Source organism: Malaya genurostris, chromosome 3, assembly GCF_030247185.1.
Source record: "Malaya genurostris strain Urasoe2022 chromosome 3, Malgen_1.1, whole genome shotgun sequence".
NCBI lineage: Eukaryota > Metazoa > Arthropoda > Insecta > Diptera > Culicidae > Malaya > Malaya genurostris.
In genome coordinates this window covers 262988878-263004440 of record NC_080572.1, presented here as the reverse complement: position 1 = coordinate 263004440, position 15563 = coordinate 262988878, and the positions used below count along the sequence as shown (strand labels likewise).

Here is a 15563-nt window from a genome sequence, read left to right as displayed (position 1 = left end):
AATTTTCTGTTCGTGTTCTTAGTCAACTGGTAACAGCAAAGATTAAAGCTGTTTTCCTTAGTGTACACTGAAGGACATTGGAAATTCAATTTTCTAGCAATTTCTAAACACTAGCGATTATAGTTTTCATTAGACTTCATATCAAAATTTTGACCAAATAAATCTAACAACTACGCACTGTGCGCACTTTCGTTCTATACTACATGGCAACATTAGCAAGCATCAAGTGATATCCTTGGTAGTGGTTGAGAGATAATATACTAGCTCCACGAGAACTTCACGTACACAGTGACACAATGATTGGGGCATAAACATTGAACACAAAGCTCTCTCACATTATCAAAACATGGAAAAATAACCAAATATGACAAACAGCAATCTTTCCGGGGAAGATTCCAGATATGTGAAATTTCATTTTGGATTAACTGTGCATTATAAAGTTACTAGTATCGATATTAGAATGCTAGAATATGTAACTATAAACAGACCTGATTTTATTACGATTTCCGCTTGTTGCGCGAAACCAACACACCTGGAACCACTGGAATGTGTCAATAAATGAGGTCCTTTTTCCAATAAGAACGACGATCAATCTCGAATGATGGCAAGATGAAACGGAAGCTGTCACTATTATCGATGTACGTAATCACTACTTTAGATAACTATTTGTATGGCTAATTACATTAAACATACATAATATTATTTATTTTTTTCAACACACTGTATATCACCGAAACTTTTACTTTTTTCTAGAATTAGAATTGGGTCACAAAGATGTTTCACTCACTCACTTTAGCACGTCTCGCTGTACCTCTTCACGATAGAGTGCTGCACCCATGTGTGTGCTATATCCTTTCCCTCGTATATAAAACTACTACGATCCCAGTTACTTGAAACTTCTTTTACTGGGAAAGGAAGACCGTGAACTGTATTAGAAAAACCGGAAAAAGACAACTTCTATTCGCCGTGACAATGACGACGAAGAATGGTGTCCACACACCAAACACAATCTTCACAATCAAGCAGGAGAAGTTGCGACACACACCGATAACTGTTCTAGCTTCCCTCCGCTACTGTTGTTCTGCACCTTTTCACGTTCCGGGACCGGACACCGAGAGTCTGTTGGAGCAAACAAAACTTAAGCACTGGGAACTTATTTCCTTGAACGTTTCAAGCAAATACAGAAAAATCACATTCGTCCATGAGGACGGATTTCCAAAGACTGACTGGAACTGAAGGAATTGCACTCTTCTGGTCCGAAAAACCGTACACATTGCGCTCACAGTGCTGAAAGCTCTCTCGGCACTGACACGGTGTGCGTGTTTGATAAGAACAAGAAGCACAAAACGTAACGTCAAAATGAAAGTCGATTGTACGCACACTAATGCGGGCGCGGTTCAGCATGTTTCGTTCGCAAATTGTAAACAAAACAAACGTAACCATGCATTGGGGTGGTGAGGTGGTTCAACATACATTGCCGTATGTAAGAGCGAAGTAATGTATGCTGTCTATGCAATGGTAGTAGTCGGAAAACGATTCGTAAGCAGCACTTCATCTGGTGGTGGGTGACAGAACTAGTACACGTACACACTAGTTTAAATTGAAAATAGCAACCTGTTAGGTAGAATTTAAACGAACCATTATGGATCTACAGTATGGGCATATTCAGTAGTGTTCTAGTTCTAGATGCATAATTTAAGTCAGTTACAAAATTTAAATCTGAATTTTGTAAAAAGAAAAACTGGAAGCCCCAAAAAATTGCTCATAAGTACCACAGCGAAAAACAAGATTTTTGAGAAAAATGCGAAGTAATATGAATGAAAATGACTGCATAGTGCCAAGCGAAAATGTAAAACGTAAACAACAGTAATCGAGTTTTGGCAAAAGTTAATACATGTTCCGAAATTTCGGCAAACGCATTTTCTGATTTTGAAATAATTAAGTTCAACACAAGATTCTGCCAAATCTCGGCAAAAACATGCACTTTGACGAAAACTCAGTAAATCATACTTTACCGAGCTCGAGAATTGGTTTTAAGTGTGTAGGTGAGATTACTTTATTATGAAATAGAAGAAATGTAGAAATAACATTTTTAAAATTATAAATTGTCTAAATTTCATTTTTATTGTGTCCAATTAACTAATCTTCGAAAATACGGCATTGTTACCTTAACTTTTTGACAAGAACCTCAGAATTGGGAGAAAAATATCGCAAAATTCGTCATTTTGAACAGGAGAAATTTTTATTTATTCGACGTAAATTTAAATCCTAAGTTTATTCGCGAAAATTTCAATTCCGCTCATAATTCGAGCTCAATTTTTCGGGCTTCGCTAAATCGGCGACAAACGCTTTCGATGCATTTCTTAAAGCTACTATAAACTCAGATAGCAGTTATACCAGCTCTAGCAATTTTTTTTTCTGAAGCCTGTGTAATTTTTAAATTTACTATTTGTTGGTAATAACAAGTTCTGCCTCCCTATTGACTGCTGACCGAGATCTTTTTTAAACGATCAACTTCGTTTCGGAACGATAAGAAAGTTATCTCTACTATTACTGAAATTTTCTTACTACAACAATTGAAACACTTCTCACACGATTTTTACAAGTATTTTAATCCCACGTCGTTTGATTTTCATGTGAATCAAATCGGAAAATAAGAATAAATGGAAAGTAGAGTTGTGAAAAAATAATTCTACAGCAACAAAAAAATTACGTGAATACAGCAAAATAGAGTCAAACGGGGCGATATCTGCAGCGTGTATCCCCAGCGAGCCGGTCTAGTTTAATTTTTTCGAGCAATTCTTCTGCAAATTTTAAAACTGGCATACGATGCCGCTCTTTTATTTCTATTTTTGAAACACGAGTAAAACACTGCTGAGGCTGCCAGTTTTTTTTGTTATACAATCCAGATTTAAATTTTAAAACTTACATAAATTATTCATCCAGAACTAGAACACTTTTGAACATAATCTAAATAAAACAGCTGCGTATTCCAGTTTTAAGTTTGATAGAAAAACTAAAACGGTTTGCTGGGGATACGTTTGTTTTAGTTTCAATTCTATTATAGATTTTTCATATAAAACTCCAGCTGCTGAATTTGCTCTTATACTGTTGGGAATCATGTGAGAATATTGTTAACATTCCGGTATAAACATGGAACGTTTTGCAAGATTCAGTTCGAGCCAGGATATATTTGATATCTGTGGTGCATCTATCATGACGTAAATTTACATGATTTAACCGTACACTGCACGTAAATTACTAGCGTTTTTTGAGATTTGATTTGGGTAAATCAGAATTTATGATGAAAATTAACAGATCCAAAATTTTAGGAACAGAGAATTGACAATATCTAAAAACTAGCACGATAAAATCACGTTGTAATCTGCACCTCGGCTTTTAATATCATTTTAGGGCATATTCAGGAGTGTTCTAGTTCTAGATGCATAATTTATGTCAGTTTTAAAATTTAAATCTAGAAATTATAACAAAATAAACTGGCAGCCCCAGCAGCGTTCTATCTGTGTTTCAAACGTTTCAAATATAGAAAAAATAGAACGGCAATGTATACCAGTTTTAAATTTGACAGTAGAACTGGTCGAATAAATAAAACTAAAACGGATTGCTGGGGATACGTTTGTTTCAGTTTCATTCACATTATGGACCACCCATATGAATCTCGCATCTGCTGAATTTGCTCTTAGTGCTGCTTAAATTTATACCGTGCAAGCTTTTCACCTTAGGGAAATATTTCATCGCATAGATGCATACTTTTCGATGCCGACCAGTAGAGGGCGAAGCACCTGATTCGTGAGCTTCCGCTTGTTTGTCATCATTCTCATAAAACTGTGGTGAAAAAAAATGACTGTGGTGAGATTCAACATCTATAGGAATGAGAAACTGTCGGAACACAGCAACCGGAGAGCGGTTAGTAAAACACCATGCGTTTTCATTTCCGTTAGGGTTTTTTTTTATTTATCCGTTCCATTATTTGAGCGACTGTAGAAGTCCAAGCGTTCGGCTTCCTGTATAATATAACAAAAAGGAATTCGACAAATTGGAAAGTTTTAACACCGACATTGCTTCAATAGTTTAGGAAATAACATAACTGGTTGTTAATGCGATGATTGGTTTTCGTGTTAGTAAACGAAATAAGTCCACTCATTTTGTTAGCGCGAAGGTCATTTGCGAATATGCAGCCATTTCACTGAGTCGTGGGTTTGGAATGTCCTGCGAAGAAAATTTTCGAGGTTAATTTTTGGTATTACTTTTCACTAAGTTGCAAAAAAATCTATGAAATGAAGTGAAGCGAATAGCACTCAAACAAACAACATGCTGAAGCTTGATTTAATGACACATTGAACTAAAGCGCATATGTGACTGTTACTAATTTCTATACTTTTTAAACAACTAAAACTATTGTACACGGACTTCTCATAGGAATTAAATATTATATATGAATTATCAAATTACAAAACAAACAAAAGTTTTAGTTAACTGTTACTCTCATTATATTTCAGCTCTAATCATTCTAATTTGTTGTGATTCACATGTTGAAATGTTATCTCATACCGTTTTCGTTTATTGTTCAGAGCAGCCGGAGAGCTCTCCCAGAGTCGCCAAAACAACTTTTGATGAATTTGTTTTAGCAACCTGTGGTTGCTCTAGATCGGACTCCAATCGCGTAGTTTCGCTCTGAAAATTTTCTCGGGTCGCATCACGCATCAATTGTTTGTTTTGATTGAGGTGAAAATTTAATTTGTATTCCATAGTCATAGGAACCACGAGTCGTTAAAATTGCAAATATATAGGGTAAGGGCTCCCTATTTCATCTCATTTGTAAGGACGTCGCCTTCAAACCCCGATTTAGCCACTAAAATCACTGTAACTATTTCATATTACTGCTTCATTCGCCTTGCTCCACATTGAAAATTGATTCACATTTCTTGAAAATTCAACTAATATTTATAAAACAGCTAAAAACACTAATGATGTTTTCACTACTCTGCTCCTAATTTCATCTCAATGGATTTTTATCCATCCTATCGTTGATCTTTTATTCATCCTATAAATTAGCAATGGCGACAGCAATCACAACAAAATGTTCCACTATTACACTCTCACCCACATTCGCATGGCTGCCAGATGGCTGACTAAACGCTGCCAGGTGGAAAAATATGGCTGGGCAGACATTCTGGTGACCGACTGCCTCACCGCTGCCAAATATACAACTCAAACGATACAACCGTACCCACCAGGATTTTTCCACATTATTATTATTGGTAAAAAATTTACTCGTTGAATTATCTAATTAATGGGGTAATGACTTACGGAGATCTAAAGAACTATCCTTTAACATAATTTTATTAGTGAAAACAGATAGAACAGATATAGACTTTTTATGCAAAGTAATACATATTTTCTATGAAAATACCTGGCATCTCTGTGCACAGCCGATGAAACACACACACACTTCACAGCGTTATGTTGGCGTATAACGGAATGAAACCAGTGCTACTAGATTTGCCACAATGGTTATTTCATTAGTATTTAACACGTTCTTTCTGGTAATATTCGAAGCAGAAACAGTTTTATTGAAATATTAATATCAATAATATAATTAAACTAATGTCACGGATACCAAAAACATACTTTTTGATGATAATTTGAAGAAGATAAACAATTTTTGTTTTGTAACATTATGAGATAACTTGGCAACTTTGCGAAACCAAATGAGATGAAAACAAAGCGCAATCAAGTGAACCAAGTGAAAAACTTTCATCTCATATTCTTGAAGACTTCTATTGCTTGTCGGGTAGTTTTTGAAGTTTTCAATTGTTAATTAAACAAGTGGCAAGTGAACATTACTAATTATGAAGTCATCAAGCTTTCAATGGTAGTATAATTGTGCGAAATAGTGATCATGTTTTGAGACGAATCGATTAGTAGATATTCAGAAACATGACGAACTGTAAATCTTGAGACGAAAGTGTGTCCTAAATTGAAAAGTGGGTTTATTTTATATGAAAAAAACGATCACCGAAGAATTTAAAACCATTTCTTTCAATAGGAAAGTGTGACAATAGCTTTTCAAATCATTTTAAAACATTTCACAGTTTGCTCCCGGTAGGTTGTAAAATATTATTCATGTTCAAAGTTATGAGGTGAAGGGATAAGATGGAAATAGGAGCTCAGATGAAATAGGGAGCCGTTGCCCTATGATTTGACTAGTTTTCAGTATGGATTGGTTTGTACTGGAAATATCATCGAAATGTTTTTAACAGTCGGCACATGACATGTCAAAAATAAATTCTAAATTAAAATACAGAATAGAGTTAACTATATTACAAAATGATTATTTTAAAACGTAACATTTTTATGAATTTTATAAGATTAATATTGAAGAATGTCACTTCTATTTCATTAGACAAACTTATGGAATGCATTTATTAATCTAATGTCTGAAAGTCTTAATTCGTTCCTATAACATTCGAAGATCATTTTGTCTGATTTTGTACATATTTTCAGATTTTCCCCTTTCTGCGTTTTGTCTCGAATATTAATTTCCTAGCTTATCGTAGTCAACGATCCGGAATCGGTTATTGAATCGAAAAAAAAAATTATTTGTAGTTCATCAGATGTCTTTGATGTGGGTCCCACTTGTGATTTTCTGAGTTACTACCTACGGAACTGGTTATTGGTAATCAATGTGGCCAGTAGAATTACAGTCAATCATCGATCGTCACTACTCGCAAGTCGATTTTAAGGTTTTTTCCCTTTTTGGGTTAGCCTACCGATAACTTTAAAACCCGATATATGATTTCATCAGTATAGACTGCACAAACTACCTTGATTGTAAGTACTTATAAATCGATCCCGTCATTTCCGGTTCAAGTTAAGCCTCTTTTTATTTGAGCATAATGTCAAAAATAAGAAAAGTGCATGAGCTGTCATGCTCCCATTTTGAGGTTTAGATTTAAATTTATTCTAATAATTGTTATATTTTGTTTCATTCTTGTTTCAGGAATTACAACAACAGTAATAAAAGAAACTAGATAAACTTCGCCGTAGCTCATAGAAAAAAAAAATCGGAAGAGACGTCTCTCTCGCAAGGCCGACAATCATCAATCATCATTTTGTACTTCATCATCAGTGAGTTGATTTCACCTGCTAATCTGTTTCAGTACACGAAAAAATAAAACAACTTATCATTTGCCTTCTTTTAACTTAATTTTGAGTTCTTTTAAATCTTTTCTTTCATTCGCTCCTTCCATTGTTGTCAACCTAGCCTCAACATCTTAGTGTCAAGCAATCAGCAGATAAGCGCTGAGCGCCCGTCAAATATAAGAACTCACTGAGAGACGGTTTGTGAGCTGTGATTTGAGGTAAATTCTCGGTTGATTATTCAAATGGCCATATGAGCAAATGACAGTTTCTCTTTGTTGTGACGTGATTATAAAGTTTTTCCTAGATTTTACTATTCTGTATGAAAGTCGAAGGTTTCGGATATCATTTCATACCAAGAGTTGAGTGAAAAACATGGAAACCGTTTGGTAATTAATAGAAGAGAAAGTAAACGAAGAGAAACTGTCATTTTCTCTTACGGACTTTTGAAAAATCAAATGAGAAATATAGAAAAAAACAGTATTGTTTTCAAATCTTCAAGCAAAATCTGAAAATTATTACCACTACTTAGTTCAGTTCTTCAGTAAGATCGTTAACTGGTTCTACATATCCGAAAAAAAATAATTGTTAGAGTAAAGTATATGAAATAATCAAACTCTCTTTCAGAAATGAGATAATAATAATCTACGAAAAAGTTCATTCGGTCTACTTTTTCTCACTTAATTTCGACCGATTTCATTCAGAATCGGGTTTTGCACTGCAGTTGACATCGATTCGGAATTCATTCTATACTGGACATGTTTAATATTAATGTTTCGATAATTTTACGTAATTTTCATTTTTGGTTAAAAAATCAAAAGTAAGTTATTTTCACTTCGGTCTGAAAAACAACCGGGTAATTTATTAATAAAATTACGACTCATCAGTTATAGCTATTATGTAGTAAGCGATCCCTCCCCAATTAATGAATTTTCCAAATCTAGTTGTTAATGACTATTAGGGCATATCCAGTAGTGTTCTAGTTCTAGATGCATAATTTAGGTCAGTTTTAAAATTTGAATCTGGATTTAATAACAAGAAATCTGGCAGACCCAGCAGTGTTTTACTCGCGTTTCAAATATAGATAAGTCTAAGACGAAACGTAAACAAAATTCAAAACGGTTATGTACCCAAAGCACAAAATAAGGCTTACCCCTGGATGAGCGTAAAATCGCCATATCAAAAAATAACATGAGAAATCATAATGATACAACTAAAGCAAAAAAAAACTCCAGTAAACAATTCCAAATAATACCGATTAATTTTTATTCTTGGACTTCGAAGTCAGCTGTCTGTGCTTCCACCATGCATCGAAGCAAACGTTTGCCCATCACCTGACACGACAGGAAAATATACGAAACGATGAATGAAAACCTAAAAATAAAACGACTTTCTGATTGTATTTTATTTTTTTATTTATTTAAAGTGACCAAGTAACAACGAACAAAAAATATATTTCCGTAAAGATAAACATTGTTCTTCTTCCCGTCTCGTTTCCGTATTTCCTCTCCATTAGAGTGGTATTTGTGAAAATATCGATAGATTAGGGTTATTCAGATAAAAAAAATCTTTGTTTCGCTCCGTATGATTTCGAACCTTTAGTAATTTTACAACACAAAAATATACAGTTAAACGGTAGCAACTAACCTTATTGACCCTAAAGTAACAATCAATTAAATATACAATTAGCATTTCGGATTCTGTTGCCTTCGAAAAGCAAATGTTTTATTTACACTTACACTGACTACCTCTGGTGTGCTCTGTTTTTTTTTGTTTGTTTTGTTTTTCAAGCACATTCGCAATAACTCTACACTAATCATCGTACAGCAATAGGAAAACAAAGATGGCGTTGCAGTAAGTTTTGTTTTCTCAGTTTTGGCATGTGTCGTATTGATTTGTTTTGTGTTCGATTCAGTTTGTCTCATTTGCAAGTTCTTATCTAATAGAAGTCTAGAACATAAACGGTTGTTGTGCGTAAAAGAAAAAAAACAAATACAACTATTCAGTTTATTATGCATTTAATTTTTGTTGATAAAATAAAAGTTAAAAAAAAACAAACAGTATGTACTTTGAAGTGGAAAGAGATAGACAGTAGTAGCCTACTTCTAACTTGTCATTGGCACATGATGTAGTTTAATAGCTAATTAATGGTAAAAAAGAGCAAAACAATAGTTAAGCTTGTAAGTAGGCATTTATGTTACATAATTTACAGAATGTTTCATACGCGGTAAGTATGTGACAGATGTAGTTATCCCTAACGATGAAGATGTGTTTGTACACTTAAACCGATTCTTAAGGTATACGATTTGCTAGGAGGATACCAGCTAGAAATGGTTCGTTGACTCAAACACTTTCGCACACTCCTGCACACAGCTCAGTAGCCGTAGGCCAGTAGGACAGTAGGTTTTAGAGCAAACAGAAACATAGACTTTGAATTGCCCCGGAATCTCGGTTGTCTGCCTGGGACCGTCGTTCCGGGAGCGCAGCGGAAACATCACTACCAAACGGGGAATCGTTGGGTGGCATCGATTGCGGTTCCGATTCCGATTCCGCAGCTAGAAGAGTGACAGTTGACAGTGGAAAAAACAAAACGAACGGAGGTTCGACCGAGTAACAAGACAGTAAGCCACAACACAGAAATCACAATCAGTCCACAGTGGGTTCTGGCGAAAATAATGACAGATATGGAAACGGATTGGAATTTGAAATTATTGAGAAAAAAAAATGTTTTTTTTTTCCTAGAGCTAGGAGGTGATAGTTGAGTGGGTGTACGTGCAAAATTGTGCCATGCTTGGTCAACGATAAATGACGGGTCAGCCGATTTGTTTAGTGAAACGCACTACAGATAGCACACGTACAAATTTCGGTCTCTAATTGTCAATAATAGCGTGGAACACAGCTGTTGTCATATTATTCTTCTGTTGTTGTTTTTGGATTACAAGCAAATTAGAGATAAAATTTGTTATTCGTTTTTTTTTTTAATTTTCTTCCACTCTGTTCGTGTGTAGAATTGTAGCGCCGTAGGATACAGCAAAACAATCCACAAACATTGAAATGGATTTTGTTTTCGTTAGAACATTGAAAAACGTCATTTATCGAAACTTACATTAAAGCAAGTTGCGCAAGCGTTTCATGATTGTAATTACGATGGCGTGCAAAATCTATTACATTGATTCTATTTTTGTTCTGTTGTACGGAAGCTTGTTTCGTGATTTATTTTTTTTTTGTGTGCTCATATGAATGGGATGAAGCTTGGCTGGATTGGCATTTTTGGTTGTTCATTTAGAGTATAATCAGTGCAAATAAGGTGATGATGGCGATAATAATTGCAATTACGGTAATATAATCAAAATTACTACTAGCTAAGCCATAGGTGCATGCTAGTACAACATGCTGAGGCTGTACAATATTACTACCGCTACGTTTGCCGAGGTTCGTTGGTTTGGAATTCGAATTCTGGCTACCACCCGGTCGTTCTTCTCGATGATCATCATCAGCATTCGTTCGTCTCCGTAGATCGAAATTTCTTGTCGATTTTTGGTTGGATCGTTGTTTTTCCACAAATTTTTCGAGTTCCTCCAAAGATTCAACTTTTGGGTCATCATCTATCATCCGATCATCTAACGCTCGCTCTTCCGCTTCCTCTACCGGTGTCGGCTTCTCGCTGTCACAATCTTCGATGAAAATCTCCGGAATCTGAATTTCACTTCTATACGCGTACCCGGCATCTATTTGAAGCTCGTTGAAAAAGGTAACGCGCCGTTCCGTCGTAAACTCATTGCCGAAATCGTTCAAGCTAACGTTTCCGGAATCAGTTGTGGTTGATTCTATTTCCGGATTCGTCAGCCGGTGATCGCCGACGGCTCCGTCAATTTCGCAGCCGTCAAGTTCGAACTCATGCAAGTCTTCGACGATGGTATCTAGGTGGGTACTGTGAGCAAAGCTAGCGTTTCGGTAGAAGCTGTCTACCTCGTGAAATCTAATGTTAGCGCTAGTATTGCTATTTGTATTAGTGTTGGGAGTGTTGGTGGTGGTGGTGGTAGTAGTAGTAGCAGACACGCCATGCTTCTCGGATGCAAACAACAATGATTGTTCACTACATTCATGACCGTTACCTGTCGGTGTTGGACTTTTGATGCCGAAGATCATTGCTAACTCTTCCGATGAATTGTACTGTGATTCGCCATCCGACGGCGATACTCGCGATGGAGGCGTAACCCTTGTGGCCGGTACCGAACCGATCGTGTCCCGTGTTCGTTCAACCACCGGTGCGCTAGTGTTGCTAGAGCTTGCGGTAGAAGAACTGGACTTGCGTTGTTCACTATTGGACTTGAGACAATCGCTGGAAGACAGCAGATTGCCGGAAGTATGGTCAGATGACTTAGGAAACTGTTCCGTCTCGCTGGAAGACTTCGGATCGGTTGGCGTTAGCGAAGGCCCATGGACGTCACTTAAATCTAGGCTGGACTCTTTACTGTGTTTACGGATTCCTAGCTTTACAAACTCTGTTTCCTGCAGTGGCACTGAATTGATGGTGATCTGAACGTCATTCTCGATTCCGCACTCCTTCATTATGATGTCGATTTCTTCTTCGGTAGATTTCTTGTCCGAGTCCGATTCCAATGGGTTAATACTTTCAACTAGATTATCATAGTCTCGTTCGATCGCCGATTTCTGTCCTTCGTTGGTGTCTTCAAGCTCACTCAATTGCTCCTGGCAGCGTTTGGATAGCGTTTCAAATGTTTCCTCCTCCTCCTCTTCACGCCCTTCCCTGTCGTCTTCTGCCGGTGTCAATTCCTTAATCAAACTCGTCAGCACTGACCGCTCGGGAGCTTCGGTCGGTGTTTGCCTTGGCATGATCACTCTATTGATCATTCCGTGGCACAACATGGCCGCATTTGAAGTATCCTCAATATCTTTGATTAGCTTCTTTTCATCCAGTTTCGGTTCTTGAACGACATTCCGTAGCATGTGTTGACAATACTTGGCTGCCTCCGCCACCTCATCGATTTCCTCTTCTACTTTGACCGAAGATTTTCTACTTCCGCCGCCGACCGTCATTTCTACCTTGCGTTGTGGTTTCGTTTCCGGGCTCGTTCCACTGGAAACCGATTTCGTTTCTTTCCTCAGTTCGGCCAAATCCATACCCAGCTTCTCGCTGGTGCTCTTGGCTTCCTGTGCGATCGCGTTCAAGATGTCCTCGAATTCCGCTTTGTGCTTCGCTCCCACTATCACCGGACTGGTTTTCGCCTTCTGGGTCGGTGTGCTGTCGCTGCTACTCTCCGATGATGTCACTGCCGGTTTTGGTGAAGTAGACTTCAACGTCGACGGAAGATTGAACACGGCTCCGCCGGTTCTCTTCGGTGATCCGCTTTTAGCCCGTTCTACAACTTTTTTCGTCGATTTCTTCACCTTAGAAGCGTCATCCTTCTTCGGCTCGGTCGATGCCTTGGCTTTGACAACCTCTTCAATTTTATAGTAATCATCAAGATTTCCACCCGACGGTTTGGCCGCATCCCTTTGAATCATGTTGAAGATGTTGGATGCCAAGGTGTTCGATGTTTGCTTAGCATTGCTTCGTTTTTTCCTAACATCCTCCAGGTAACTGGCAGCCGGTTTCTCCTCGCACACGTCCGTGGCTGTCGGAGCATAGCAGTTGACTCGATCCACACTCTGTTGGAGATCTTTATCTCGACGCAACTGACGAACGGCAAGGTCATCAGCCACCAAATCGGGTGATCGCTTCGGGATGAACCTTGGTTTGTTCGGCTTGGCCGGTTGTGCACTCAAATAGTCCGTATTGGGTGATGGTGGAATCGGACCCAGTGGGATGCCGAATGGCGGTTGTACTTCGAGAGCCTTGATTTTCTCGTTGGCCTGCTTTATGCTGCGGAAGTTAAGATCGTCCAGTTCAATATCCGGTTCCGAATGGCGTCTCTCATCGTCATCATCGTCGTAGTCGGAGACGGGTTTCGTTTGCTTGTTGAACATGTTCGGGGTCGGAACGTCTCGCAGTTCGGCTCGATCCAGTAGATCTTCATCGCTCAAATAAAGGCTCTTGTAGATCGCATCCAGTTCGTTGATGGCTTCCTCCAGGTTAGCCGACTTTTGTTTTTTGGATATTTCTTCTTCGGAACACGAGTTTCGTTTGGAAATACCACGCGCGGGAGGAGGCGGTGGTGATTTGGCCTGTTTCAAAACACTCGACACTCGCGCGGAATCGCCTCCAGTGGTGAATTTCCTGTACGTCGAGGTCGGTACGGGAGCTTGTGTTGATTGAGCGATTGTTTTTGCTACGTATTCTTCGTACTTGTTTTTCGGTGGTGATCGTGATTTCTCCTTCACTCTAGCATCCTGTGACTGCCGTAAATACAACCGACCGCTGATAACATTTTCCTGATTGTCATGTTTGCTGTCGTCCAACAGATGGCTCAATTCTTTCGTCAACTCATGATTTCGCCGGTTCATTATTTCCAGTGCACGGGAGGACGAAACCGAGCGGGAGTTCATAATCGGATTCTGTTGCCGGCGATCTGCGTCTCTGCTTCGTCGGTTGACCGAATTTTGTTCCTCTTCAATTTTACGCCAGAAGGCTGATGCCGTTTGCTGTGGTGTTTTTGAAGATGGCTCCTCCGGACCCGTTTTCAGCGGGCGTGTTCGAATGTAGACAGACGTATTGTACGCCGGTTTGTTACCAGGTTGCGCAGTACTCTGAGCTTTTTGTGATGGTTCGTACACTTCGAAGGTTCGATCTTGGATCTGAATTGGTTTACGCGATCGAGGAGTCACATCGGTAACGTAACGATACTCTGCCGGTCGTTTCACTGGCTGTTGGGGTTGAGGTTGCGGTTGAGGTGACGGTTGAGGTTGATGGTTATGGTGATGGTGGGAAGGAGCGTGCTGGAGGACTATGTATCCCTGGTTTGGTGACGGGGTAGATGTCTGTGGATGTCGCGAAATGTATCGTTTCTGGACCGACTCGGGCTGCACGGATGACGGTCGCGGTGAAACTGTCACATGTGGGTTGACAAAATTTGGCGTTCCCGGCGATTGAGGATGGTGAGTAACATTTGGACCCCACAGTCGATCGTCACTGATACATTTTCCGTTGGGTTGCCAGATGTTGGCATTGGGGGATGTGATTGCTTGTTGGTGATCGAAGGCATACGACATCGGTCGGGCGTCCTGTGGGTGACCAATTGTTAACCTTCGCTGTGGGTCACGAGGTGGCACTGGAGGCGGACTCAAGATGGGTTCTCGCATAGAATTCGCTTTACTCTGAATATAGAAACTGTTTTCGTATGTTACTGAAGGGTTTATCTGATAGAATTGCTGCTGCTGCTGAGCATATGGATTTGGAGGGTGGAACAAATGAGGCACATTGATCAGACTAGAAGAATTCCTAAGGCTTGGATGAACTCCCGGAACGTATCCACGGCGATGAACGTTATCTACAGATTGTATACTGCCGTGAAGCATGCTCGGTGAAATCGGCTGCGTATGCCACCGATTGACAGGACTACCCTCACCATCTCGAGACATTCTTTTCAGATACCGTTCCGTCCGGGCCGTTCTAGTTTTGCGATTTGAGCTTCCGCTGTGATTTCCCAAGCTATCATCGCTTCTAAACCTCGACATCGACGAGGAACGGTGCGATTCTTCGTCACTAGACAGTGCATTGCCATCCTTGGGCTTTCCTCCGTCTTTCCGTGACCTCCTATCCAACGACCCGGATCCCATTGAAACCACATATTTATCGATGGAATTCACACTATCACTTTCTTTGAAACCATAACTATTTCCGTGCTTCGGACTAACAACGATGTGATCGAAACCACCCTGCAATTTGCTGCTTGATCGTTTTTTGCGCTTCCCGTTCAGTGTGCCCTGCCCGACGGCCTGTGTGCGATTTTGTTTTATCGGCAAAAATCCCGCCTTCCGATCCTCCTCCGAACTGGACTCGTAATCCTGTTCTTTTTTCTGCTTCCGACGGAACAGATTCCCAAGTGACCACTTCTTGTCCTTCGTTTTCGACTTATCCATGGCCTGCTGCTGTTGCTGCTGCACGTGCAACGTTATGTCCTTCGGTAGTGGCAACTGTGGCCTCCAGGGCGATGCCGTCTGAACAGTCTGTGAAACATGAAACGAAAGGGAGAAAAGCGAAAAGTTGGAATTAGTTTGGGGGTCAAAAGTTTTGAACTAGACTATGCATTAATGTGAGTTAAATATCTGCATCGTAGCCCATAAAATGGTACTAATTTCTAATAAAAAACATGAAAACTTCTCATCACAACATTCAATTTTTGTTGAATCTATAATGAATACAAAATCAGGGTTTTAAAATGTATGATAGAAATAACTCATTTTTATTCAATTCAATCAAATTTTGAGTACTTTCC

The 15563-nt window shown here is 39.1% G+C and overlaps 1 protein-coding gene across 11 annotated transcripts in view; it reads right to left on the bottom strand.

The window, feature by feature from the left end:
- Positions 1-15563, bottom strand: part of LOC131439510 (supervillin) — a 645906-nt gene that overhangs the window by 379228 nt on the left and 251115 nt on the right. For all 11 annotated transcript variants that reach the window (XM_058610622.1, XM_058610619.1, XM_058610621.1 and 8 more), the window contains one exon: positions 11280-15294. In XM_058610622.1, the coding sequence (XP_058466605.1) occupies positions 11280-15207 (3928 nt within the window). In that variant the 5' untranslated portion in view covers positions 15208-15294. The remainder of the gene's footprint in view (positions 1-11279; positions 15295-15563) is intronic.